Genomic DNA, 27,811 nt, shown 5'->3' with positions numbered 1-27,811 from the left:
CGGTCGAATTTTTTTTTTTTTGTAAGGAGCGGAATTTGTAGCAAATATTAGCTGCGAAGTGTATTGTTTCAAGATAGTACTTATGTATGTATGTACTATATGCATGTATGTATATGTGTGTACTATTATTATACCCTGAATAAGGTATATTAAATTTGCCACAGGTTTTGTAAAACTCAAAAGTAAACTTCGGAGGCCCTATAAGTTATATACATACATATGTACATACAGATGTACTTACATAAATGTTCAGCGTGTCGAGCTGAGTCGATTTAGCCACTCGGTGTATCATTTGCCAGAACTGTCGATATCGAACCACTAATTATATATATAGCTGTCATACAAACTAACCTAATAAAACCAAGTTCTTGTTAGAAAAACTTTTTTCCATTTGTGAAGGGTATTATAGTTTTCGAACAGCCGAGGTTAATGATTTTTCCTGTTTTTATATGGTTTGGCTTATTAATTTTGATGAGTATATACTCGTAATTATACATACATATATACATATGTATACGAGGTATGACAATTAAGTAATGAGACTGATTCTATAAAAACCGTATATTTGAAAATTATTCTACAACTCTGCCATCCTCTTCAAAGTAGTCCCCTTGGGCAGCTATACAGCGATTCCAGTGCATTTTCCATGCTTCGTAACATTTCTGGAACGCTTCGTTTGGGATGTCCGCGAGTACCCTCGTCACGGCCGCTTGGATGTCCGTAATCGACTCAAAATGGGTTCCTTTGACCAGCGATTTTGTTTTAGGACACAAAAAAGTCACGGGGTGACATGTCGGGCGAATAAGGCGGCTGTTGGCACGACGCGTTGTCGTCATAAAGGATCCAGTTACGAGCGATGTCTGGGCGCACCCTGTTGACTCGTTTTTGCAATCTTTCAAGTACTTGGCAATAGTAGACTTGATTCACAGTTTTCCCCGGTGGAACGAATTCTCAACTTGACGCAGCAGGCGAACTAAACAAGCTAGAGCGATGGTACATATATCAATGGAGAGATGTCGGATAAAGAAGAAGGGAATTTCAAGGTCACAGGTTTACCACAAGCGCGGCAATAAAATCAGTCTCATTACTTAATTGTCAAACCTTGTAGTACGTATATATACATATACCTGTACCATGTTAAGTCATTACAAATTGATAATAACTTTTGAGTTACTTTAATGTGTCCAAGTATGAAAAGTTTATTTCAATTGGTTAAAATACTTGACTGACTTCTTTCTCAAGACTAATGTTTAGAGCGTCGCGCTCAATACAGGTTAGATTAGGTTAAGAGGTCGATCCTGACAGAGATCACACTTGGACAGCTGATGACGCCGGTGCGTTGTGTTGCCTAAAAAACGTCTATATAATAGATCATAATCCCCTTACAAATCGACAATATCAGAAATTTCTTTAAGCGGGCAATGTTAATTTGGGTTGTGTATCTCAAACTATTGAATATAAGTATGAATATCAATGACAATAGTAACCTCTTTCGAACCTTCTTATTTAATGGGAAATATTTATTATCATTCGAAGGAGCATTCTTTGGCATTTATTTTTTTAAAATTATCTCTTTCAAATGTTGACCGCGGGTATATCTCAGATGGTCCATCCATTGAGTCCAATTTCCGATTACTCGTTCGACTGGTAACTGGCGCTTGACACGAGTGATGTTTTGCTCCAAGGTCTGAATCGAAGAGGGACTATCCGCATGATTAAGACTTTATATATCCCCACAGGAAAAAGATCATATTGAACAAAAATAGCATGACAGCTTCACACGACTCACTCCTGATCTGTCAACAAATGCTATTGAAAAATAACCTCTACTTGGAACACCCGTTATATTTTTGACATGAACAACGTTCTTAAAATATCTAGTAGTGTTACAAAGAGAGGTCAAAACATTTTGGTTCTTGCAATTATCTGATAATATAGTAACGGTTATCACCGACCGGGAACAGGGCTTTCCTAAATTTATATGTAGATACATATGTATGTATTTATGGGACCCACGCTTTAGAGAACTTAAAAATAGCACTTTCCAAATAAAAACTCAAAATTTCAACCGGCTCGAAGGAGGCTTCAACTAACCTTATAAACAATTACTGCACAACTCGTTTTTCGAAAGCATACGCGTATTCTTCATTAACGTTAACGGTGACAATGAAAATGCTTTTTATAAACGCCGGCTGCGCTTGCGCAAATAAAGCGTACACATGGCGACGCAAGCGCCGGGGGTGGAAGAGTGCTGGAGGGGACTGCTAGAAGAAAATGCATGTACATAAAAACTACCCTCTGGAATTATGTGTGTCGCACGAGTCATTGACACACAATAGCAAAAACATACATATTTACTACGTGCATACATACAAACTTATTAAGAAAATTATTTCACTGTAGTAAACATATACAAACATACATATGCATGTATGAGTGTGTGTGCAGAGTTGTGTTGGTAGACAGCAAGAGTCGATCCTAGCTGGTGCCACTGGCGGCGCACGTCAACTAACTGCTGGCAGGCAGCAAGCAGCCGTTGCAGGAGCAGATGTTTCCTATTGAGACGAATATGCGCGCGCCAAAGCAAATGCCACGGCATTGTCCAAAAGAGTTTGTTGGTGTGCGCGAGTACACAAATGTTTGTATGTACTTTTGATAATCGGCGCGGTTCGACTCGGTCTCGCAGTGTTATTTAGCGCAATTATTATTACACTGAGGACACACACCACCACACCAACGGCACTGAGTATTGTGGCACGATCTACAGAGGGGGAGCTGTGCGCCGCCGTCGTCAATTCAGCCACACATGAGTGGTTGCATATACACATGCGCACACACACCAATGCCACTAGTCCAACAGAACCCAAGCGGGGTTGCAATTCGTAGCTTCTACATTTGGCAGTTGGTCTTCCGACTTTGCCGACATTCTTCAGACTTCAGCAGTTGTGCAAAAGAAGTCGACGCGCGTGGAAGCAAGAAAATTTCGGAAAAATATTATTAAAAGTTTCAAAATAGAGAAAAGTCTTGATGGTGTTAAGAAAGTGAGAATTAGTATGATTCTACGATAAATATGAATTATATTTAAATCCCTAGCGAGCAGTTCTTTATTTCAAGTGTGCAAAAAACGTTTAAAAAAAGAAAGTTTCTTTAATTTGTGTTCAAACTGCTGAAGAAGATACAAAATTAAACGCGTTGAACTTATAACCGAACCGAAAATGTCGCAACACAACTACACAAATCCGGCATTTTGTCAAGGCAGTGAATTTTACCCTACACACGGCATCGAATTGGATTCGGTGCAACAGCCCGTCGAAGCGATCTACAATCGGAGCTTGAATATTTCTTATGGCGGTCATACGGCGCAGACAAATGCACGCGTTGGTCCCCTACGCCTTCAGCGAAGCATGTCGACGCGTTCGGTTAACACGCAAAAACGCCAGAAGACAACGAATATACCTGAAGTACACTCAAGTCGTCCACCGAAACCGCACCAATATCAACTACAACAACAGCAGCAGCTACAGCAACGCCCGAAGCAACATATTCCACAACAACATTTCACAAAAAGGCAAGCTTCTGCAACGCCTGCGCGTACAAACAACTTGAATGCCGTTACCGAGCCAACGAATTTCGAAACGCGTTCGAATTCCGGCCGTTACGCGCTCGTGCCATTAGAAGATTTGCCTGCGGCTGTTAATAAGAGTAATAACAACCGTTACGCCATTGTGCCCGGTCCAACCGCGCCGCTGACCACGCTACGTCGCTACGCAAAATCTCAGGATCACCTCGATTGTTATGGCTCTGAAGGACGCTTACACAGTGACGATGAACCCGCCTCATTTCACGAGGAACCCAACTCATTCCATGGTCAAACCGCCGAGGCTACTTTCACGAGTCTACCGCCGGTCTTTGAACGTGGCAGAGCAGCACATCCGATCGCAAAGCAGCCACAAGCGTTGACGCCGAAGATTAAGCATGCTTTCTCCAGCGATTTCGGCAGTAAAACCTTTTTGATTGTGGATAAGAACAGCAATCAACGCTATCAAATGGTACCCACGGCGGAGAATGAAGAGCTGGTCGATGACAATCAGGAGATCATACAAATGCATAATGGACGTGCGCATCGCTATGCGGTCATACCAACCGAAGAGGAGGAGGAAAACATGCTAGCCGCAGAAGATGAGGAGGAAGAGACGTGCTTGAGCAATCCCGATTTGAATCGCAGCGAGAACTTCTTTGTTAGCAATACCATGAAAACACCGCGAAATACAACGATGCGCACATCAACACCACAGAAACTGCCGACAACGACACACGCACCCAGTGGCAATACCTCCTACCCTGGTACGCCCATGAAAAATCCCGTGGCTACAAAAATGTTGCACGAATTACTTTCGACGCCACGTAAAACACCGTTGCCGCGCAGCGTAACACCACGCAATTTGTCGCCCATGGAACGTGTGCCGGAGCACCAACAACCAGAGCAACAGCGTACCAAATACCATTATCGCAGCCAACAACAATTGTACTATACGCCTGGTGAGCGACGCGTTGAACGCACCGCACAGAGTTTACACTATGAATCGGTGAAGACGCAAGGTGATCGCACCATGGCGGTCATAACACCACGCATCACCGCACATCAATCGAAAGTCTATCCGGAAGTGGAGGAGGAGGACTGCAGCAGCATACACGGCAAGTCCACCAACACCACTACGCCCTATCCGCAAAAGGTGGCGAATGCAACAATCACACTGGCCATTGTCTCGCTCATGATGGTGATCAGCAACAGCATGAATTCGGCGCTCATCATCTACATGATTGCGCATGTAAGTCCCACTTGAAATGCGTATGAACTTCATATTAACATAAAAATTCATTTTCTCCCACACTTTAGTTTGGCAAGTCCTTTTATCTACAATACAGCTTAGTGTCCGCCTTCAGTGGTGTCGGTCTTGGCTTTCTCGGTTTTCGTGCACGTCATTGCGAGTGGCTGCCGAATCGCAGCTACATTTCCGGTTATATCCTGTTAACGGTTTTCAGTTTACTTAAATGTTGTTGTCTTGTGGTTATTCTCGTGCTGGATCCCTACCCGGGACTGCCGCTGCACGATGTCACCACCGGCATTATACTGGGTCTCTCCACATTCACGATTTTCTTCATTGGTCTAGGCGTGATCGGCTCACTTTGGTGCTACAGACCGCCACCAGATAATCGCGTTAATGTGGCTTAAGTTTTTATATGAAAATGGCGAAATATTTAAGAAATCTCACTTAAGTACTTATTTAGCTCGTATTATTTATTTAATTGAACTTATATTTTTATCATTATTGCTTAGTTTTTATTTAGTTATTTGTTGTTTATTTAGTTTAGTTCACAAATGTAATGCAAAAATTATATTCACGGCTAAAATACCAAAAATAAGTAGAACAAGTTGTTCACCCATTTACACTGTTCGAAAAAAGACTGTAAATAACTACATATCTTTTGAAATAAACAGAGGAAAGAGGCACACACAATCCAGTTTTAGTTCGTAAGTTATGCAGGCAGACAGACATACATAAATGGTTGTACTGTTATATGGTTGTATAGGGTTAAAAGATTTAATATATAGTTACGCATAATTTAATTAGTAGTCATTGCAAAAACTAAGTCACAAATTAAAAAAATGTACTAAATTTGTATTTATAATTAGTTTCCGATAGTATATAAATAATTTAAGTGTATATATGTATGTAGCAAGCAACAGGTTTTTGTAGTATCTCAGTAATATTTAATTAATGTAAATTTTGTAAAAAAAAAAACAATATACTAATAAAGATTTTTGAAATCAACAAAAAGTGTTATACAAATACATAGCTTATCAATAAAGTGTTTATTAGAAAAGTGTTTATTAGGAAATGGTGTTCTTAAGACAATAACAACATCTGATGAGTCGGCGTTACAAGTTTTCGAGAGAAAGGTTTTTTGCATGGCAACGGCGAATACCGCAGTCGATGACCTGTACGAAATATACGGTCATCCGAATGGATGTAAACACTCTAGCTCTGAGATTATTCGACGCAGTACCTGCCGATAGAAGCAGAGGAAGAGGAAGACCACCACTCCGTTGGAAAGTCCTGGCTGGAGAAAGACCTGGAATTAGAATTTCCAATTGACGGCAAACAGCGAAAAGGAAGAATGACTGGTGCGCTGTTGTAAACTCGCCTATAACTGCGTAAGCTGTGTCTACGCCAATGAAGAAGAAGAAGTTCTCAAAAAGCAATAAAACGCATATAATTTAATGTTATAGCTAAGAATTTAGCTTTAATTTAAAGATAAAGGTTTCGCAATATGTTTTAAAAATGATTTCGGGAAAATGACCGCCGCGGCTGGCTTGAGAGAGCCGAGATACCGAATTTTGGCCCATTTTTTGCAGTGATTGGGGCCGTACCTCAGCAATAAAGTGCCTAACATGGTATTCTCTTCCAAGGCGTCAATTCTCTTTTAAGAGGCTTCGCAATCTCTACAAAAAGTCAATTATCATCGCTCTATAGCGTTACAGATTGACTGTAAAATTATGGCTGGGCCAATGATATAAAGCGTGATCCATTTCTAGGTTTCCTACTATTAAAAAAAAAAAGACATAGAAACTTCAAATTTAATGGGAAATATTGATTATCATTCGAAAGAACATTATTTGCCATTTATTTTTTTTTTAATATTATCTCTGTCAACGCGGCTACGTTACAGATGGTCCATTCGTTGAGTCCAATTTTGTTCGCATAGACTTTACACCTTGCATATTCCCGCAGGAAAAAGTTTAATGGTGTGATATCAAATAATCGTGAAATTATCTGTTCAAGGATCTGTTCTCTCAATAAATCCATTGATTGGTGCGTTATGTGGGAAGTGGCGCCGTCTTGTTGAAACCAAATGTGTCAAGATCAGGAGTTTCTATTTTAACCATCAAATAGTCGGTTATCATGGCGCGATAATGGTCGCCATTGACTGTTACGTTCTCACCGGAAAAAATTTTTGAAGATATATATGAACATATATATATATATAGACCGATGATTTCACCGACACACAAACCACACCAAACCGTTATTTTTTCTAAATAATACATATGCCAGCTCTTGAATCCCTTCATGTTCCTCTTAGTCCCAAATGAGTAAATTTTGCTTGTTTACATACGCCAGAAAGGGGCCTCTTCGTCGAACTTAATTTCGCTCGAAAACGTCCGATCTAGAATGATCTAATTTAAATGGGATTGTGACCGTTTATCGGCAAATTTATCTAATTTTATTCCAGAAGAACTGAAATGGTCTACTTTATGTTGAAATCATCTTTTTTGGACCATGTAGACAAAAAAATAATAATGTAAAAATAGCAGATCTCTCTGAAAAATTTCAATTGAAAAGTATTGTAGAAAGTATTATAACTGAAAATTTTGTTTTAAACGTGAAAGGTTTCAGAAAGACTTTGTCAAAGTGTTTGAGAACTCTGTATTTATATATTTTAAAGCAGAGTTGCCAATTATAGTAAAAGTAAAACTAAAACTGTTAAAAATGTAAACCTTGTCAAAGCAGGTCAAATCAAGGTGATGCTGACAGTTCTATTCGATTATCGAAGTGTGGTGCACTCCGAATTCTTTTCGACTGACCAAACTGTCAACAAGGCATACTATTTGAGTGTTATGTGTCGTTTGCGCGAAGCTACGAGTATTCGTAAAAATAGGCCGGAATTATTGCCGACAACTCTTGGTTTTTGCAGCACGATATACTGCATTGATTTTTCGTGAGTTTTTCGCCAAATTTTCAACCAATATGGTGCCGCATCCACCCTATTTACCTCCATGTGACTTCTGGCTATACAGCAAACTCAAATGATCGCTTCGGGGAATCCGTTTTAAGCCAATTGAAGACATGAAACGTGAATCGCTACTCGCATTGAAGGCTATTCCGGAAATTGTCATTAACGACTGTGGCGAGAAATAGGAGAAACGTTTGCGCGAGAGTATTGGGGCCAAAGGGGATTACTTTGAGGGGGACGACATAGATTTTGAAGAATAATTGAAGAAGAATTTTAAAATTGTGAACAAAGTCTTACTAGTTTTTGTTCATTATAGTATTTTAGAAAGGAAAAATTATCTCGCTAAGTTTGAGCTCTGCTCTGCTGTAAAAATTTTTGCAGGTGAAAGTTACAACAATATTATCCAGTTGATTTAAAACAAGATAATTTGCGGATATAATCGTACATATATATGTTTGTACTTAGAATCATATTATCTCTTTATACTATATTTCTATTTGCATTATAATAGTTCTTTGTTGGATTTGCCACTTTAATAACACAAATATTTTCCTTATTTACAGTAAGCTTGGCGAATACCAAAGAGAACACGAAGACGCAGCCACAGACATGCCGGCCTACGTCTCAAATCCCATTAACGCATATCTGCTGACAAAACGATTGACCACCGATTGGCGGCAGGTGGAGAATTTAATGGCGCACGATGTAGGCGTCGGTAGGTTGACTTTTTTTTTTAATTTTAAATACTTATGCGTAGACTAACCTTTGCACTTTGGATAATCTTCCAGAATTCCTCACTAATATTACCAACTATCGACATGTCCTGAAGTTTCCCTCAGATGAGGACTTAAATGGTGCGGCAGTGGCGTTAATGCGTTTACAAGACACCTATAAGCTAGATACGTCCAGTGTGGCACGTGGCATGCTCAACGGCATACAGTACAGGTAAGGGATTGTACACATACGAGTAGAAATATATTATTATAATTTACATTCATATTTGCTGTTTCTTCTAGTACGGCAATGTCTTCAGATGACTGCTTCGAGTTGGGTCGCCAATCTTATGTCAATCATGATTATTACCACACAGTTTTATGGATGAATGAGGCAATGACACGCCTCCAAGAGGAACCACACAATCAAACACAAACTTTCACACGCGCCGATATTTTGGAATATCTGGCATTTTCCACCTACAAACAAGGTAATTCAGAGTTTTTCAAAAAAAATTATAATGATTTTAAAAGAAAGTAATTTCGACAACAAAAACAAAAACCAATTGGCATATCAAAATTGTTTGTGAGTTTATAAAATCAGCATAAATTTACGAGAATTTCGAAATGTGCAAAATCTAAGTCGTGATCACCCTGTACTTTATAGCTTGCAATATTTTCTTATCAAGTTTTCATTGCATACTTATAGGCACATACCAAGTCAGTAAGTCACTCATTCTTAACCCATTACAGGTAACGTTGAAAGCGCACTCACGATGACTAATGAACTGCTAGAATTAACACCCGATCATGAACGCGCTCGTGGTAATAAGGTGTTCTACGAGAAGGAAATTGCCGAGCTTAAAGCTGAAAGTAAAGTTAAAGGTGACGATGGCAGTGACAGCACACCGGTCTCCGACTTGGTGAGTACTTTGTGATTTAACAATAGAAAACTAACAAATTGCTTACATAAACCTTTTTCTATGCTCCTTGATTACAGCCCATCAGCAAAGGCGATCCCAGCTTATATACTTTCAACGAGCGCAAATCTTACGAAATGCTTTGTCGTGGCGAACTGAAGCCGTCGCCAGCGGATTTGCGTCCATTGCGCTGTCGCTATGTGAATAATAACGTGCCGTTCCTGCGTTTAGGACCACTTAAACTCGAAGAAGCCTACTTGGATCCATACATTGTGATCTATCATGACGTAATGCGAGATAACGAGATTGAGTTGATAAAGAAGATGGCACGTCCACGCTTCCGTCGCGCTACGGTACAGAATTCGGTGACTGGTGAATTGGAAACCGCTAATTATCGTATCAGTAAATCGGCTTGGTTACGCACAGAAGAGCACGAGATCATTGAGAATATTGTGCAACGCACGGAGGATATGACGGGTCTAGATATGAGCGTGGCGGAAGAATTGCAAGTTGTGAACTATGGCATAGGGGGACACTATGAACCACACTTTGATTTTGCAAGGGTGCGTAAGAGTGGAATATAATTATAATTCGGAAAGGAATTAATTGGAATATTTTACAGAAAGATGAAGTTCGCGCTTTCCAAGGGCTCAATACTGGCAACCGCATTGCAACGGTGCTCTTCTATGTGAGTATTTTTGAAGTAGAAAGGTTAAGGGTCTATTATTTTATAACACCATGAGAGGATGAGCTTGGTTTATGTTTAGTATAATTATATCTATGTATTATATATCCATTGTCGTTTCTGTTGGCATACTGTTTCTTCTGTCTAAACTAGTTTTGTCAGAGAATGAGAGAGTACACATTTGTAACACATTAATTTATAAACGAACGTCTGGTTGCGAACGAGAACAAGACGCAATATCTCCTGTCATCAAACAAACAGTCATCGCATCACTCTTGGAACCTGCTTCAATACCAACAGCAATATCAAATCTCGAATTGACGCCAAAAAGCGAAAGGAAGAAACGACTGGCTCGCTGTTGTTAACTCGGCTATAACCACTCTTAGCACTTCTGTCGATTCTCTCTTAGCACTTCTCCAGGTTTGGGGCTCGACCGGAGAGGTTCTTCATAAAATTACAGCCTTAGAATTGTTTTCGAATGTACTCTTAACTGGCACAAACTTAACTTAACACTTATTTCATATTCTTTCCTTATATTTCATACCTTACAGATGAGCGACGTAGAACAAGGTGGCGCCACCGTCTTCACAAATATACGTATTGCTTTGTGGCCCAAGAAGGGATCGGCCGCTTTTTGGTACAATTTGCACAAATCCGGTGAAGGCGATTACAGAACTCGTCATGCCGCCTGCCCCGTTCTTACAGGCTCTAAATGGGGTAAGAAAAAATTAAAATATATTAATTTGCAATGAAATTTATAATCTTCGATATTGAATATTTTTCAGTTTCCAACAAATGGATACATGAACGAAATCAAGAGTTCCGTCGCCCTTGTGGACTTGAACCTGATCATGGCGAATTTGCAATCTAGTGCAAATTAAAAAAATATACAAAACAACAATAGAAGCTTAAATCAGCAGATTGATTGGACTTGTTATCAGTACTTGTACTCGGACTTAGCTGACAATTTCTAAACAAACTAACTTATTTTACAAGCTCTATGGTTCAGCTTTATTTTCTTATACACATTGAACTTGTTTAAAACCATTTTAGAATCTCTGCCGAAAATTGTGTGCAATGAACTCGTTAGAAAATTCGAATTTAAATTGAACGCGGCATTCAAAAAATATTCACCATTCACCAGCAGGGATGTATTTAGACAATATGAATGGATTCATCCGAGAAATTCGATATGCCATTTTATAAATGCCGAAAATTTCCGGAGTGCTATCCGGACTGCACGTAAATTTAGTGAATTTAGATGCTTAATTGTTAAGTACTTTTTTTATTCTACTTATATGTGTATGTATGTATTTAGTTTTCATATGAAATTTTATAAATTATGTAAATATAGAATGAATTAGAAATGTTTTAAAATACACTTTGTTTTACTTTACCATTATGGAGTGATATATGTGAGTATATATAGGTATATACATAGGTGCGTACCAGAAGCGCTACATCACATAAATTCTGTCAAATCATGAGTTCAAGAAAAGGGTTTTCTAACGGCGGTCGTGTTTCACAGACAGTGTGACACCCCCAAATGTATTTACATATTCGGGTTTGTCCGGAAAGTAGTAGGATTGAGTTGATTTAAAAACATTTATTGAACTAATCGTTACAATTATTTAAAAGCTTTCAAAGTAGACTCCTTATGTGTCAATGCAGCGCGATTTCCAAGCATTAAAGGCATCACGAAAGTCATTCTCCGGAATAGGCTTGAGAGCCGAGGTGCGTGCTGCTTGGATTTACCGAGTTTCACACAGAATTTAATCGCGTATCTCTGATTTAACGAACGCTGCATTTTCGAAAATGTTTGTGCTAACTCTCCAGGTGCACCCCCACTCCGAAGTACATTCGCGGATGAAAAAATCAGTGCTATTACTTTCCGGACAAACCTTGTAAACGAAATAGTTTCGTTTAAAATTCAGCGAGCATTTCCATTTGCAGCACATTGGATTTACATTTCACCTCTCGAATTTCGGCAGGGTCAGTATATTTCATACTATATGGTATACCTGACATTTGCTGCTTCGAACTCAAAAAAAGCAGAGGAAGAAACGGATAACTCTTCGATCGTTATGGAATAATTGTGTTTCTGTACAACCAAAAGATACTCCTTTACAAATAGATCAAGACCAATCCTGACTTTGAATTTATTGAGAAATTCGCAGGTATTAAATTAAACTTATGCCAACGTTTTCTCCGATCCTCAAAACAGTTGCTAAAGTCAAATTCCGGTTTCCCCGGGGCGGTCGTTTGAGTTTGCTGAATAGCTAGAAGTAACACGGAGCTAAATAAGACGTATACGGTAGTTGCGGCAGGATATTGCTTGAAAATTTGGTGAAAAACTTACAAAGAATCAATGCAGTATGTGACGGTGATTGATCGTCGTGCAAAGACCAATATTTTTGTGCCAATAATTCCGGCCTCTTGTTGACAATTTGTCCGGTCGGAAGCAATTCGAAGTGCATCACGACTCGATAATCGAAGAAAACTGTTAACATAACGTTGATTTTTGATCTGCTTTGACGTGGTTTTTCGGATTCGGACACCTTTGTCACGATATTCAGCCGATTGATCGTCTGTTTCCAGGTCTTGAGCATAGATCCAAGACGCATCGCCAGTAATAATACGTATGACATTCTGGTAGTCGAAAAGCATTCCTTCACAGACATCGATTCTCAAGCGGCGGTTCTTTTATTTTCTGAAAGTGTTGATCATCAGTTGATAGTCTTAATATTTTTGCAAACAGCAAACATATGTACATACATATATGTGGGATTTTATTATGTTTGATCTATAAAAAGGATTTAAATATTATTTAGTTTAATTTATCTTATCATCTATGTGGGATTTTATTATGCGTGATGAGGAGAGTTGATGCGCGTCGTCTTTTATGCCACGTCGTTTCGCGTCCGTCGTTTTATTCAAACTCTTCATGTTGTAAGCTCGTAGAATTCTTCTTCTTTCAAGGCGTCGGTGGATGGTGGATGTCGATGCTTCTTCTTATTTACTGTGTGCGACGGCTGTCGTTTAACCCTTTATCACCCACATATATACCTGATTATTTACAGAAAAATCAAATATTTGAGTCTAAATATTGATTGCATACCAAATTAAACAATCAGATAACAGATAAACTAAACAGTGCTTAACTATTCTTAAAAATATATATGTACATATACATATATACTCATATGTATACACATTTTATTTGCAGTAGGTAAACTTTCGTATAAATTTAAAATAAATATGTATGCAATTCACAAAAATAAAATATAAAAATTTTATTTAGGTAAGTGCATATCGACACATAAGATGGCTGCCGCTATAATGTATAAGAAAGTTTATTATGTGTATGTACATATGTATATATATACATACATATGTACACCGGTCTTAAACAAACTAAAACACCTGTACATAACGGTGGTGTGAACGACTTACTCTGAGCTACGCTTCCCTAATCGTCACTTCCCAACTCGTGAAAATACTTCACTTCTCATTTCCAGAACAGTATTGAAAGTGACAAGAACTAAAACCGCCAACAGACGAGTGCAGAAAGTCTGAAGAATGACTTCGCAAGCGCAACTTCAAATTGTAACCAAACGAAAACTCAACCTTAACGGTAAAATAGGACCAACAATTCACTGCCACCTTGCTCTATTCTTTATCGCACTTTGGACTGTCACGTGTCAAGCTGAGTACTTCTCATCCATCGACAGCATACCAGTGCTGGCTATCGCAGAGGAAGATTTAATAGAGTGGTATGGGAATTTTCTCGATTCTCAAGAGCAGGATTTCGCTGTCTATCGCAAGTTGGTGCAAAGTCATTACTAAGATTAGGCGTATTACTTAACTAACTGCACTGTACAAATTATGTTAATTTCAGTTTCTTAGAAAGGGTAAAGGAGGAGCATGAATTGGCACTGGAGGATCCAGAAGCATATCTCGGTAACCCTATAAATGCTTATAAATTAATTAAACGAACCGTAGTTGACTGGGCTGCAATAGTGGGAAATGTGCGGAACAGTACAGCTCTGCAAGGTGAGTGCGCAGTATTTTTTAACTCTCTCCCTGCACTCGCAAATGGTTAAATACGGCCACGTAGCGTTGATGACTGCATTCTCTATCAAATATTTATTAAACTTTAAATTCATACTAGCTTATAAATACAATATATGTTTTTCAAAACGTAGCACTTAAGGCAAACCTGACGTCGTTGACTTCGGCAATGCCTCTCCCTGACATAAGTGAACTACGCGGTGCGGCCAAGGGTTTGGGTCGGCTACAGACCATGTATAATTTAAAAACGCCTGACTTGGCTGACGGTGTTATTAATGGCGTATATTATGGGTGAGCAAAAGAGAAAATATAAATTATGGAATTACAAAGTTGACATCTCCTTATTTATCAAGTTCGGAACTCTCTGCACACGAATGTTTTGAAATCGGAAGCAATCTTTTCGAAGCTAAGGAATATCCTTTGGCAAAAGAATGGCTCCAGTTAGTATTGAAACTGATTTATAAAGGTGAAACTGCGAGAATTAAGACTTCAGGTGATTTTTATGGTGATTTTGACGGTGATGTTGACGATGAAGAGATCACGGAGCCAGAAGCAAATGAAGTGAGTGGAATAGAAGATGAAAAACAACAAACAAAAGAGGCTCTTGACGCAGAGATGAGCAGAAATAGAGCAGAATATGACAACGAATATGACAATGATGATGACGATGACGACGACGATGAAGATTATGGGATGGAAGATCTTATTTATGAACCACGATATGGTGTATTTGCTCCTGTGGTACTGTACGATTGGGACGAAAATGGCAACATAATAAATCAAACTGATATTGAAAGGAGTGACAACCTCAATAACAAAACATCTGCATTCGATCAAGATTCTTTAACAAACAAATTGTTAAACGAAACACTAGAATATTTAGCACTTACCAGTTTAGAGTTGGGCGAACGAAAGGAAACGGAGATTTACATTAATGAAATCTTAGATATAAATCCGGAACATGCCTTTAAAGATCTGCTACTTTTTATGAATATAAAAGAATCACAAAATCGCGCCGCTTTCGACAGCTTGATTGATTTGCAGCGTTACGAATGGTTTGCGAACTACTCACGCTTGTGTCAAGGTGAACAAGTGGAGCAAAAAGAACGTCATCAACTCAAGTGCAAATTAGATACTCATAATCACCCACTATTCATATTGGCACCATTGCGAAAAGAAGAATTACATGCAGATCCCGAAATTGTCGTGTACCATGGACTGCTAAGCGATAAACATATTGTCGATATACTTGAACAGTCCGAAGCACATATGGTGCGTTCACGTGTTGGCGGTGTAGATGAATTTACGGTTCGCGATGTGCGCGTCAGCCAACAAGCTTGGCTAACTTATCACAGTCCAACACTAAAATACATCCATCGTACGGTATCGGCAATAAGTGGTTTTGACTTATCAAATGCTGAAGATATGCAGGTGGCCAATTATGGCATCGGCGGACAGTACGATCCACATCACGACTTTTTCGACAACTTTGTATGTAAACAAAAAATAATTTAAAATCGCAAATGCTTGATTAATTTGATTTCATTTTAACAACTCATTTGAACAGGATCATAAAGCTAAATCTCCGTGGATTGGAAATCGCATAGCAACACATTTATTCTTTGTATGATCAATTATACGCTATCTGCTTTGATGAATCTTTTTAAAAATTGTGACTATTGTAGGCTTCTGACGTCGAGCAGGGCGGTTACACTGTGTTTCCTCTCTTGAATGTTTACGCAAAACCTGTTAAGGGTTCGATGGTTATGTGGCGTAACTTGCATAAGTCTCTGGATCCCGACAGACGTACGTTGCATGCCGGCTGCCCTGTAGTCAAGGGCACCAAGCGAAGTAAGCCCTAACTAAAAAGAACTACATATTAGAAACAAATAAATAACATATTCTTTAACTTCACAGTTTGCAACATTTGGGTGCGTTCTGGTTATCAGGAATTCAGTCATCCCTGTGGTTTAGTGCGTGACAACCACAAATCAGCTTATGTAAAATAGAAATAGAAATTAAATATATTTTATATACTATCTATGTATATGCTATATTGTAGTTAAATTTTAATAATTCACATTTTCATCTAAGTCAGCCAATAAATAAACCCATAAAATATATGTATATACATTTTGTAATAAAGGTTGCTCTATTTCGAGGTTCCCTACTATTTCCAAAGGAAAAACACAGAAACTTCAAATTTAATGAGGTATGTTTAATATCATTCGAAAGAACATTCTTTGACACTTATTTTTTGTAGCTTATTTCTTTCAAATGCGGCTACGTCTCAGATGGTCCATCCGTTGAGTTAAATTTTCGATGACGGATCTAACGGTGTGACATCACACAATCTTGGTGGTCTATCGACCGGCCCAAAACGTGAAATTATCCGCTCACCGAAGTGTTCTCTCAATAAATCCATTGATTGATGCCTTGTGTGGGAAGTGGTGCCGTCTTGTTGAAATCAAATGTCGCCGAGATCACGAGCTGCCATTTCAGCCGTTAAATAGTTGGTTATCATGGCACGATAACGGTCGTCATTGACTGTTTCGTTCTCGCCGGCAACACTTTTGAAGAAATACTCGTATGGACTGATGATTGCACCAGCCCACAAACCAGAACATCAAACCATTGTTTTTTTGGGTGAAATGGTAGCTTGTGAATCTCCTCAGCTGCTCTTCGGCCCAAATGCGGCAATTTTGTTTGTTTACATACCCATTGAACCAGAAATAGACTAACTTTGGCTCGAAAACATCGGATCTTCTTGGAACTTTACGGTTGAGAATGTCGAGCGGCTTCAGTTCTTGCAAAATCTGTATTTTGTACGCTAGCAATTTAAAATCTCGAAGTAAAAAGTAGTTCCATACGTCAGTTCGATTTTCTGCGAACGGCGTCGAATTGGAAAGTCGATTCTTCGTATATACGTACACTCTCAACTACGGCTGCTATATTTTTTTCACTACGTGATGGACGTGGTCTATTAAGTCAAATATTATCCAATAACGAATGCTGGGTCTCGAGATGGTGTTACGAATGGTACGCTCAGCAGGCCGATAATGCTGACCATAAGTTGGGCGAAGCGCGCGAAACACATTCTTTAAAGAACGTAGATTTTATTAATAAAGTTGAACGATTTGTAAAAGTTGTTCAAACATAAGTCTTTCATGATGAAATGTCAAACAATTCTGAAGAAAAATAACCTGACAGCTTGGCACGACTCACGCGTAATCCTTAAACAGGCTATTGATGAGAGTACTTATACTTGGATCACCCGTTATATATGCCAGCACCCTTTTATTTATTAATTCTCAACACATAAGAGAACAGAAAATATATATTTAAAATTAAATATATATGTAGGTCTTGAAGTTAAAAATTAGACCGGGTTTTGTTTGTTTGGAGTCACACATGTATCATATTTACTTAAAAAACATCAATATAATTTTGGTACCTACAGCGCAATTCACTTATAATATGACCATCTATGTATTACGGCTTTTAATTTAACTGAATATTGCTGTTGTCGGAGCCTAGAACTCGAAGAACGCTGCGAAACTAAACCCCCTCAGTTTCTTCGCTCGAGTAAAATTGGAATCCACATGTTAAGGGGGGAGCCTGCTTTAGAGGGTTGTCTATCTTCGAAAATATTTCGAATATCCATCTAAAACTTTGGGGACATATTCTTAGATTATTTTTAAAGAGATTTAAGCAAAAAAAAAAATACATTTTTTGAAGCTTCTAAAGCTGCATTAACTGTGCATAAAATAAGAACCTATGGATATACAAAAGGCCGGGTCGACCAATACTCACTTGAAATTTATTGAAACCGCTATAAAGTTCGACAGAAGTCAGAAGGATTGTTTTCTTAACAACGGAAGCTAAATTGTGTGAACTTAAATGTTCTCAGTTGTAAATTTTCATAGAAAATATTTAAGTTTGATGAAAAATTTTCATAAACTAATCGAATGATTATAATAACTAACCCTAACTACCAGTTTTTTCTATCTTAAAAAATTTATATTACAGTAAAATTTGCGATAATTTAAAAATGAAACATGAACATTTTTTTTGTAATATTTCAAGTTTTGGCATAAGATCCACTATATTTTGGATTGTTTCAAAATTCACATGAATATATCGCACATTTTTCTAAATTTAGTCAAGCTTTTCTAAAGTTTTAGCTTACTTTTTGTCGCTTTAACTTTGGAAGTAGCACAAAGGCTCTCGATTGGATTGAGATCGGATGAGCTATTGTCTGACCAGTAAAAACGAGCTATCAATACATTCCCCAAATATTTTGTTACAAAAAAAGTCATCATGAATTAGGTCATCTTTTACGTAATACGAGTAACTAAACAAAATAGAAAGAAATGGAGCTTAACATTTTTGCACGAAGTGAAGGAGCAAAATAGTCCTAAGAGATAGCACTTTCGGCGTGCGAAAACAGTAATGAATAGTAAAGTAATATGATCTAAAGATTGTTGACACTTTTCCGGATTTACAGTTTTGTCATTTAGTATGGAACCTTCGACCCATATAAAAAAAGCATTCCCAGAACATTCCGAATCTTTCTCGCTGGACCGTCCGCCTTAGGCATTAATTTTTTGAACCGTTCGCCGCCTTCACTTCGCAAGTACGACATGCCATCCGAACCGAAAAGTTTTATTTAGGATTCATTATAAATATCCCATTATTTAATGACAAAGATCAATGTATTTTAGCCCATTGTAGTCTTATTTGACGCATTTTAAAAGTCAAAATGATTTTTTTCTTGACCGGCGCTCATTAAATTTAGCCCCCTTGGCGTCAGTCGACAGTGCGTGTGCTCATTTCGATTTCATTCGATTGGACGCAGTTGCTGTTTAGATCTACCTTCATGATGCAGTTTTAAGTCGGTTTGACATGCTTAGACGCTTCAGGAAACGACCTTCTTCTTTTTTCTTGCAGTGGCGGAGTTTTCTTAAGAGTCCCGTATGATTTACTTTAGCACTTTGTTCTTATTCTTTAACACTTTAGACAGCCTTAATTTTTTGCGACCGCACTAATAATGCTTCAGGAACATTAAGCTCAAATTGGAAAGAAAAAATAATATTCAATATACATATATATAAGATAGGATAGATTACATTGGGTAGCTTTCACGCCACACATAGCCCTACAGGTTCTTTACAGAACTGATCTCCGACCCCATAGTGCCGATTTAAATTTCGCATTCGAAACTCATACGGTACATTTACGATATAAAGTCAATTTGAGGGACCGAGATTACTATGTGATAGCTCTCGGAATTAGCATTGAAACCCAAAAAAATGTACTAGATATCATGGATTCTGATGAAATTGCTTTGAAATTAAAATCAGCCATAAAACCATCTTAAAAGGGGTTTTCAACTTTTACGATTAAGCAATTGAGAATTAGTTTCATAACAATATTATTTAACACAAAATAAAATAGGTCAACTATTATTCTAATTATAGAATAGATATAATTTCATACATGTATATACAGTAAGTACATACTTGAAGATTTGAAGTAAAATTAATTATTTGTCTATTTCACGCTAGACACCTTTGTGTTTTGTTTACGTCATTTACTTCACTCCAAATATTGAGTTCATACAAAGTTCAACATTTATAAATTAAGTTATAACAGACAAAGTAAACAATGCCTGACAGCTTTCAAAAATTACATATGTATTTGTGTAATCATTTATATGGAAATTAAAAAAAAAATACATTGTATGTACATATTTTTTTTTTTAAATATACATACATGTATATATTTATTACATATGTCCATATCGATAAACACCTTATTTCCGTAACACTTATACATACATGCTCATAGTAAATGAAAGTGTATGTAATATACTTGTAAGTAAACTTAAAACACTACTACATAACGGTCGTGTAAACGACTTGCTCTGAGCCACACTTTCCCGATCGTCATAACTGTTATTGAAACAGCCTTTTCATTTAAAGAACAGTACTGGTAGCGTCAAGAACTGAAACGTTGAACAGACGAGTGAAGAAATTCAGAAGAATGACTTCACACACACAACTTCGAATTATTACCAAGCCGAAGCCTAAAGTTAAAGGTAAAATAGACAGAATTCTTCACTGCTACCTGCCGCTGCTCTTAATCGCACTGTGGACTGTCACGTGTCAAGCTGAGTACTTCTCATCAACCGACAGCATACCAGTGCTGGCAATCGCAGAGGAAGATTTAATACAGTGGTTTAGGAATTTGCTGGATTCTCAGGCGCAGGATTTTGCTGTCTATCGCGAGTGCGTGCAAAGTTATTACTAAGACCAGCCGTACTGCATAACTAACGGTATTATATATATATATTTCAGTTTCATAGAGAGAGTAAAGGAGAAGCATGCAGTGGCGCTGGAGGATCCAGAAGAATATTTGGGTAACCCTATGAATGCATACAAATTAATTAAACGTATAGTAGTTGACTGGACTATAATAACGGAAAATGTGGGGTATAACAAAGGGCTGAAAGGTGAGTGTTCGACGAAAAATAACTGTAATTGGCTTCATCACAATAGCTGTTTCAAAACACTCATTAATTTAGAAAACTCTCGAATTATTTACAATAATTCATATGTATATAATATATTAGAACCAATAACGCTAATTGTTGAAATTTAGAGACAGTCAAAAACACCCTTAATATAGTTGGTGACATGATTCTTAATATTGCACCGAAATTGGGTTTTGGATAGACTATTAGATGACTAATTAGCTTTTCCATTCATACTAGCAACTTAATTAGCTTAAAATATATTTTCCGAAACCTAGCACTCAAGGAAAACCTTACATCGTTGACTTCGGAAACATCTTTTCCCGACATAAGTGAACTACGCGGTGCGGCTAAAGGTTTAGGGCGTCTGCAGATCATGTATAATTTAAGTACGACTGATTTGGCAGATGGTGTTATAAATGGCGTTAATTATGGGTAAGTAAATCCCGAAAAGAGAAGTTGTTCCACAACAAAGTTAATATCACGAAATTTCTCTAGTTCGGAACTCTCTATAGCCGAGTGTTTTGAAATTGGAAGTAATCTTTTCGAAGCTAAGGAATATATTTTAGCACAAGAATGGCTACAGTTAGTATTAAAGCTGCTGAAGAGTGGGGAAAAAGCGAGTAGTAAGACTACAGGAGAAGATATTGGTGGTGAAGAGTACCCAGAGGATAAACTAATGCAAGCAGAAAATGAAATGAATGAAATGTTTTCAAATCTGCAAAGTAATCCTGACGATTTTGACGATAACAATGAAAATGATATCGACGACCACTTGGTATTTTTCGAATTAGATGAGGAAGGTAATTTAATTGATGAAAGTGATAACGAAAGAAGCAACAACAATGAAGAAAAACCAACCGCTTTCGCGCAAGATTCGAAAGCAAATAAGACATTAATCGAAACACTGGAATATTTAACACTCGCCAACTATGAGTTGGGTCAACAAGATGACATGCAGGTTTACCTTAACCAAATCTTAGAAATAAATCCAGAACATGTTTTCAAAGATCTGCTAGCTTATAAGCATACTGAAGTACCACAAAATCACACCGATTCCGAAAGTTTCAGTGTTTTGCAAAAGCAGGAATGGTTTGCGAACTACTCACGCTTGTGTCAAGGTAAACAAGTGGAACAAAAAGAACTGCATCAACTCAAGTGCACGTTAGAGACTCGAAATCATCCACTATTCATATTGGCACCCTTGCGAAAAGAAGAATTGCTTGCAGATCCCGAAATTGTCGTGTATCATGGACTGCTAAGCGATAAACATCTTGACGATATACTTGAACAGTCCGAAGCACATATGGTGCGTTCATGTGTTGGAGGTGCAAGTATACATTTAGTTCGTGATGAACGCGTCAGTCAACAAACTTGGCTATCATATAATAGTTCTACTACAAAATACATCTATCGTATGGTATCGGCTATAACTGGTTTCGACTTAACCAATGCAGAACGTTTGCAGGTGGCAAATTATGGCATCGGCGGACAGTATGATCCGCACCGCGACTATTTTGCCGTAGGAGTATGTAAAGAAAAGTTGATTAAAATCGAAGTTATTTGATCAATGTTTAAATTCTCTCGACTCATTTCAGGATCGCTCTGCAATAGGTCTCCCATGGATTGGAAATCGCATGGCAACTCATTTATTCTTTGTATGATCAATTATGCACCGTCTGCTTTTATGAATATTTTTAACAGTTGTTATTATTACCAGGCTTCTGACGTCGAGCAAGGCGGTTATACTGTATTCCCCCTCTTGAATGTTTATGCAAAACCCGTTAAGGGTTCGATGATCATGTGGCATAACTTGCATAAGTCTCTGGATCGCGACAAACGTATGTTGCATGCCGGCTGCCCAGTAGTGAAGGGCACCAAGCGAAGTAAGCTCTAACTATAATAACAAATACTAGTAATAAATAAATAATACATATATTCTTTTACTGAATAGTTTGTAACATATGGGTACATTCTGGTTATCAGGAATTCAGTCATCCCTGTGGTTTAGTGAATGACAACTACAAATCGGCTCATATATGACTCAAGTAAAAGTATATATGTATATGTATGTTTTTAAGTAAACTAATAAATATTCTAATAAAAATGTCTACAAATTGTCTCATAAATGTATTTGGTACAGAAAAACACATATTCAAAAGTAGATACATATGTACTATACTATGTAGATACGAGTATGTGTCGATGTTAAAAATTAGGCTAGGTTTGTTGGTTCAAAGTGTTTGTAAAGAACTTAAAAAACTCTGAAAAACACCACCATTGCTCGCACTTCAATTCATAAATTGTGACAAAAAAATACCCGAAAATTGTAAATAAAACGCAAAATGTTTAATTATTCATCAATATTTATTGCCTTCGAAGTAATCTCCACGAGATGCAATACACGTATGCCAATGATTTTTTCAGTCTTCGAAACATTTTTCAAAATCATATTTTGGGATGGCCTTCAGCTCCTTTAGCGATTTTTTGTAATCTCTTTAATCGACTAAAAACGGGTTCCATGGAGCGGCAATTTCAAATCATCAACTCAGTCAGTTTATCGGGTCGAGTCGAGCAAGAACACGTTTCATACCCAATTTCAACCAAATCTTTCGAACGGACTCGCGAGAAATGTTGAGCTCTCTTGCCATCTCGCTAACACTTCATAGATGATTTTCAGTACCATATATTTTACTTGCTTAACATTTTCATATTTTCATCAGTTGAAGAGGTCGATATCTTAAGGTTGTCCAAAACGAGACATGTCTTCAACGATCTCTCCACCGCCTTTGAAGGCTTTGTATCACTCATAGGTTTGGGTTTTTGATAAACACGAACTTTATTTTAATCGGTCGATTTGTATAGCAGCTATAGCTCGAAATCCAACGTATGATTACTATTACCAACACTGCTACTTCCGACTGAGTAGGCAATTGAGACGTAAAGTCCTCTCTCGGCGAACAAAGACCAAACTCTATAAGTCATTCATTATTCCTGTCCTGCTCTTTGGTACAGAGACAAGAACGATGACAACATCTGATGAGTCGTCGTTACCAGTTTTCGAGAGAAGATTTATGGTTCTTTGCGCATTGGCTACGGCGAATACCGCAGTCGATGGAACGATAAGCTGTACGTGTTATATGAAAACATTGATATAGTTAGCGAATTAAGTCATGCCGTCCGAATGGATGAAAACACTTCAGCTCTGAAAGTTTAAGACGCAGTACTCGCCGGAGGAAGCAGAGGAAGAGGAAGACATCTACTCCGTTGGAAAGGCCAGGTGGAAAAGGACCTGGCTACACTTGGAATCTCCAAACAGCGGAAAGAAAGAACGACAATAGGCTATAGTGGTCCGATATCGGCACTGCTGACAATTGAGCAGATTCGTGGAGAGAAAATGACGTGTGAAAATTTCAGACAGATATCTTAAAAAACGGAGGGACTAGTTGGCGTACACGAGGGCAGTCTGATAAATAACCGACCTAACCATGATGCACGCGACTTTTTTTTTTTCTACATAGTCTCCTTGTAACTCCACACACTTCTCCCAGCGATGCTCTCATCTCTGCAACCCTTCCAAACAGAGCGCTGGAAATGTTCATGCGCGCACGTTTGTGGTCTAGCGTAAGCAAACGCGGCACCCAACGCGCGGACAGCTTTCTCATGCCCAAACCTTGGTTTAATATGTGACAAACATGTTCTTTTGACATCTTCATAATCTCAGCTTTTTCCCTAACTTTAATCCGGCGGTCGTCTAGTACCAATTGATGAACTTTAGCGATGTTATCGTTAGTGGTTACAGTTTTTGGACGCCCAGGACGTTCATCATCTTCCAAGCTTCTGCGACCACGTTTAAATTCAGCTGCCCAAAATTTTTCGGTGGTAAACGATGGTGCAGAGTCACCATACACAGAGTCCAACTCATCTTTGATTTGCGAAGGCGTATTGCCTTTCAAAAATAAAAATTTAATTACAGCTCGATATTCAATTTTTTCCATTTTGGGGAAATCACCGAAATAGACTCACAAAAACGACTGTCAACAGATAATTGCGCAAGATAGCCCTCGTATTTACTTCTTCAGGTTCAGGTTTATAAGGACAAAACTGGGTATTTAGATTTAAAACCAATTGTGAAAGAATTCGTTTCGCGCAAAAATAACAGAAAGCAACCTTTGATAATATTTAGTTTATGTTTCGAGCTCACGTTTATTTTGACTCTAGAATGGTCTAAACTTCGGATATGAATGAATATTAATAGATGTGGAATATGAAAAAGTTTATACGCTACTGACGACTACGAGAAAAAATTCACCAATTAATTGTTAACGATGTTTTTAATAAGTGAATTTGGAACTCGAAAAATCTCTCGAAAAAAATTTGTATGTATAAAGACTCTCTCCATCGCGAGTAAACTATGTATCTTTGGTCTATCTTCTTGTCTATATATTGTCATCGTATATCATCAAAGACCAATAACAAGGTACCATTTTAGTCTATAATATGGATTTCTGAAGAATTTATGAAAATTTTAATCAGCTATAAATATTTTATATACGGCTCCACTCGCTTTTAGCTGAACCGTACTTACTTGAGTTATATAAAAATACTAAAAAGCTTAGTTGAATATAATATATCTTTATTTAAACCTAAAAATCACAATAGTTGAGATTAAAAAAATATTTTTATATATAAATTTGTTTCAGAAAAACAAATAACAAAACATAAATAGTTTTATAGAAGCAAATACATATAAATACACAGGCAGACGACGCATTAAACCAAATGTTTGTATTTCAACGACACTTCGTGATCGGGTAAAAGACCACATGGCCGGGCGCGGTCCTGATTGCGTACGCGTACCCAAATATTACCAACTGAAAATTAAATACAAAATATTCCGTTAAACTTTATATTTCGTGAATAGTTAAAGACTTATGGGAAATGTACGCACTCCACTTAGAACCCTTCAACACCGGGCAGGCTGCATGACGCGTGCGATAATCGGGCTCCTCGGAACGATGTAAATTGTACCAAAGCAGCACGCTTCCTTGTTGGGGCTTAACAACCAAGCGAAGATAGGGAAAAGCGGTGCCGCCACCTTCCTCAACATCCGAGAGCTGAACCAAAAACCATAGAAGATGCGGGTTATATAAATTACAAAGCTACACTAGACAATTTTTTGAATTTCCTTACTCGCACTTACATAAAATATGCCAGTGGCGATACGATTTCCGTCGGACAAATTATATGTACAATTATCCTAAAGAAATAAAATATAAAAAAAATATATAATATATAGTAAACAAAATCGCAAATACTTTTAACATTATATTTAGTTTGTATGTACATACTGTAAAAAAGTCGAAATGCGGTTCGTAGTGCCCGCCAATACCATAGTTGGCCACCTGCAAGTGCTCGGCATAGTCCATATTCAAACCCGACAGATCGCCCATGTGTCGCAACATTTTTTGCATTTCCTCACTCTCTTCATAATGAAACCAGGCGCTCTTGCTGATCCGATAATTGGCCGACGACGCAGCGCTACCATCCAGATTTCGCACTTGCGACCGAGACATACGAGTTTTGGCCAACTGCTTTACAGCATCTGTGTTGTCGGTGGTGAGTACATCATGTATTTGCACCACCCTCGGGTTCAGGTAAAGCTCCTCCACTTTGTATGGTTGTAACAGACGGAAAGGCGCATTGTTACTATCATAGCGACAACGCAAGGGACGCTCTTCGGCCGCGATGAGCTGCAATTCACCACGACACACCTGCTCGTAGCGCTTGAAATCATTGCTGAGCTAAGTTATGTGTAAGACAGTAGATTTAGAATCAATTTGCAGAGTACTTTATTGCCAGCTCACATGGTAGTCACCCGCCTGTGGTATCATTTCATGCATTAAGCCGGCCTTAATACCGTCGCTGACCATGCGCTCCAAATAATACTTGGTAGCGCTCATGTGCTCGCGTGTGGCATCAAAGGACAGAATATAATTTGTTAATTCCAAGGCAGTCTCAAAGTCGCCTATTGAAGAATGTACGTAAAGTTATCCAGTTTGTATACATTACTTTTTTATATTTCTCAAGCATTCTCTCACTGGCTCACCCATTTCGCGATGATAGGCTACAACTGTTTCCATGAAATCCAACGTCACCGCATCTTTGGTGGAGTCCTGACTCTTAAGCATTTGCATGGACTGTTTAAGCCAAGGCACGGTGTGATTGAAATCTTGTATTTCATATAGATGATGGCCGAGTAGAAAGCAATCTTGCCAAGACATTGACGGACTATAGGAAGTATTGAGATTTTTTGTAAAAACAGAGGATTTTCATTAGGACTTAGAGTGACTTGCTCACCCATATTTAATGCCGTTCAAAATACCGCTCGCCAGTTCGGCAACCTCCAGCTTGTAAGTGTCCTGTAGCCGAACTAAAGCAACGGCTGAACCAATAACGTCTTCTTTGGTGGGGAAGTCGAATGCCTGCCTATTTGTTTCCATGCTACTTAAGAAATCTAGCAAGGAAATGGCGGTACTATTCACCTGAACAATTTGGGAATTAAATACGTACCCGCACGACTGGTATCGGCACGAATGACATCTTCAAATGTATGCCAGTCACTCTGTAGACGCTTAATAAGACGATATGCATTAACAGGATTACTAAGGTAGCCATCGACATCATCGGCGGCGGCTTGGTGATCCGAACGAATTGCATCCACCTCACTGAAGAATCAATAATTATACAAAAATCAAAACATTGATAAATAGAAAAATATTATACTTACATTACCACATACATACATATATATGCACATATAAGAATAATCGGGTTATATATTTGAACAATTAATTTTATACCTGATTAACTGCATGGGTTCTACGTATAATAAAACACAAAACATCTTTTGTATCTTATCAGCAATCTGCTAAACAGCTTCATTTTTTTGAGCTTTGGCGATTTTCAAATTTTTTATGCTGTTTTTGTAATTGCTTTCTATTGTTAATTAGACAGTATTGGAAAGAGATTTGGATAGCATCGATCTATTTGTTTCAATTAACCACTTTCAAAGACATGTTATTCTTAT

The 27,811-nt window shown here is 38.0% G+C and overlaps 5 protein-coding genes across 5 annotated transcripts; 4 read left to right on the top strand and 1 right to left on the bottom strand.

Annotated features, from left to right (window-relative positions):
* The first annotated feature begins 461 nt into the window (after positions 1 to 461).
* Positions 462 to 6,279, top strand: LOC105231759 (uncharacterized). Its single transcript, XM_011213210.4, has 2 exons — positions 462 to 4,829; positions 4,898 to 6,279. Exons 1-2 carry the CDS (start codon positions 3,216 to 3,218, stop codon positions 5,231 to 5,233), a joined length of 1,950 nt encoding a protein of 649 aa, XP_011211512.2. The 5' UTR covers positions 462 to 3,215; the 3' UTR covers positions 5,234 to 6,279.
* A 2,081-nt stretch (positions 6,280 to 8,360) lies between these two features.
* On the top strand, positions 8,361 to 11,492 carry LOC105231760 (prolyl 4-hydroxylase subunit alpha-1; the record flags this gene model as incomplete). Its single annotated transcript, XM_049462069.1, is given in 8 exon segments — positions 8,361 to 8,512; positions 8,586 to 8,742; positions 8,814 to 9,001; positions 9,264 to 9,433; positions 9,511 to 9,993; positions 10,053 to 10,118; positions 10,667 to 10,832; positions 10,901 to 11,492. Coding segments are annotated over 8 exon segments (1,468 nt in total), but the record flags the coding sequence as incomplete, so codon positions are not given.
* Positions 11,493 to 13,625: 2,133 nt separating this feature from the next.
* Positions 13,626 to 16,309, top strand: LOC105231757 (prolyl 4-hydroxylase subunit alpha-1). Its single transcript, XM_011213209.3, has 7 exons — positions 13,626 to 13,939; positions 14,014 to 14,168; positions 14,321 to 14,477; positions 14,540 to 15,677; positions 15,754 to 15,810; positions 15,872 to 16,037; positions 16,104 to 16,309. Exons 1-7 carry the CDS (start codon positions 13,695 to 13,697, stop codon positions 16,193 to 16,195), a joined length of 2,010 nt encoding a protein of 669 aa, XP_011211511.2. The 5' UTR covers positions 13,626 to 13,694; the 3' UTR covers positions 16,196 to 16,309.
* Positions 16,310 to 20,152: 3,843 nt separating this feature from the next.
* On the top strand, positions 20,153 to 22,830 carry LOC105231756 (prolyl 4-hydroxylase subunit alpha-1). Its single transcript, XM_011213207.4, has 7 exons — positions 20,153 to 20,476; positions 20,546 to 20,700; positions 21,000 to 21,156; positions 21,220 to 22,249; positions 22,320 to 22,379; positions 22,442 to 22,607; positions 22,676 to 22,830. Exons 1-7 carry the CDS (start codon positions 20,232 to 20,234, stop codon positions 22,762 to 22,764), a joined length of 1,902 nt encoding a protein of 633 aa, XP_011211509.2. The 5' UTR covers positions 20,153 to 20,231; the 3' UTR covers positions 22,765 to 22,830.
* Positions 22,831 to 25,336: 2,506 nt separating this feature from the next.
* LOC105231755 (prolyl 4-hydroxylase subunit alpha-2) lies at positions 25,337 to 27,449 on the bottom strand (the record flags this gene model as incomplete). Its single annotated transcript, XM_049462070.1, is given in 8 exon segments — positions 25,337 to 25,595; positions 25,673 to 25,838; positions 25,925 to 25,981; positions 26,073 to 26,525; positions 26,589 to 26,749; positions 26,831 to 27,012; positions 27,082 to 27,238; positions 27,295 to 27,449. Coding segments are annotated over 8 exon segments (1,432 nt in total), but the record flags the coding sequence as incomplete, so codon positions are not given.
* Between the last annotated feature and the right edge of the window lie 362 nt (positions 27,450 to 27,811).

Source organism: Bactrocera dorsalis, unplaced genomic scaffold (genome assembly GCF_023373825.1).
Source record: "Bactrocera dorsalis isolate Fly_Bdor unplaced genomic scaffold, ASM2337382v1 BdCtg260, whole genome shotgun sequence".
Lineage (NCBI taxonomy): Eukaryota > Metazoa > Arthropoda > Insecta > Diptera > Tephritidae > Bactrocera > Bactrocera dorsalis.
This window is presented reverse-complemented; position numbering and strand designations above follow the sequence as displayed.

Bases quoted from the DNA above. Each gene is read 5' to 3' on its own strand.
- LOC105231756 (XM_011213207.4), top strand. From the start codon at position 20,232: ATGACTTCACACACACAACTTCGAATTATTACCAAGCCGAAGCCTAAA. The intron at 22,250-22,319 runs GTATGTAAAGAA...GACTCATTTCAG, and splicing joins GCGACTATTTTGCCGTAGGA to GATCGCTCTGCAATAGGTCT. The intron at 22,380-22,441 runs GTATGATCAATT...TATTATTACCAG, and splicing joins TGGCAACTCATTTATTCTTT to GCTTCTGACGTCGAGCAAGG.
- LOC105231757 (XM_011213209.3), top strand. From the start codon at position 13,695: ATGACTTCGCAAGCGCAACTTCAAATTGTAACCAAACGAAAACTCAAC. The intron at 14,169-14,320 runs GTGAGTGCGCAG...TTCAAAACGTAG, and splicing joins GAACAGTACAGCTCTGCAAG to CACTTAAGGCAAACCTGACG. The intron at 15,678-15,753 runs GTATGTAAACAA...TCATTTGAACAG, and splicing joins ACGACTTTTTCGACAACTTT to GATCATAAAGCTAAATCTCC.
- LOC105231759 (XM_011213210.4), top strand. From the start codon at position 3,216: ATGTCGCAACACAACTACACAAATCCGGCATTTTGTCAAGGCAGTGAA. The intron at 4,830-4,897 runs GTAAGTCCCACT...CCCACACTTTAG, and splicing joins TCATCTACATGATTGCGCAT to TTTGGCAAGTCCTTTTATCT.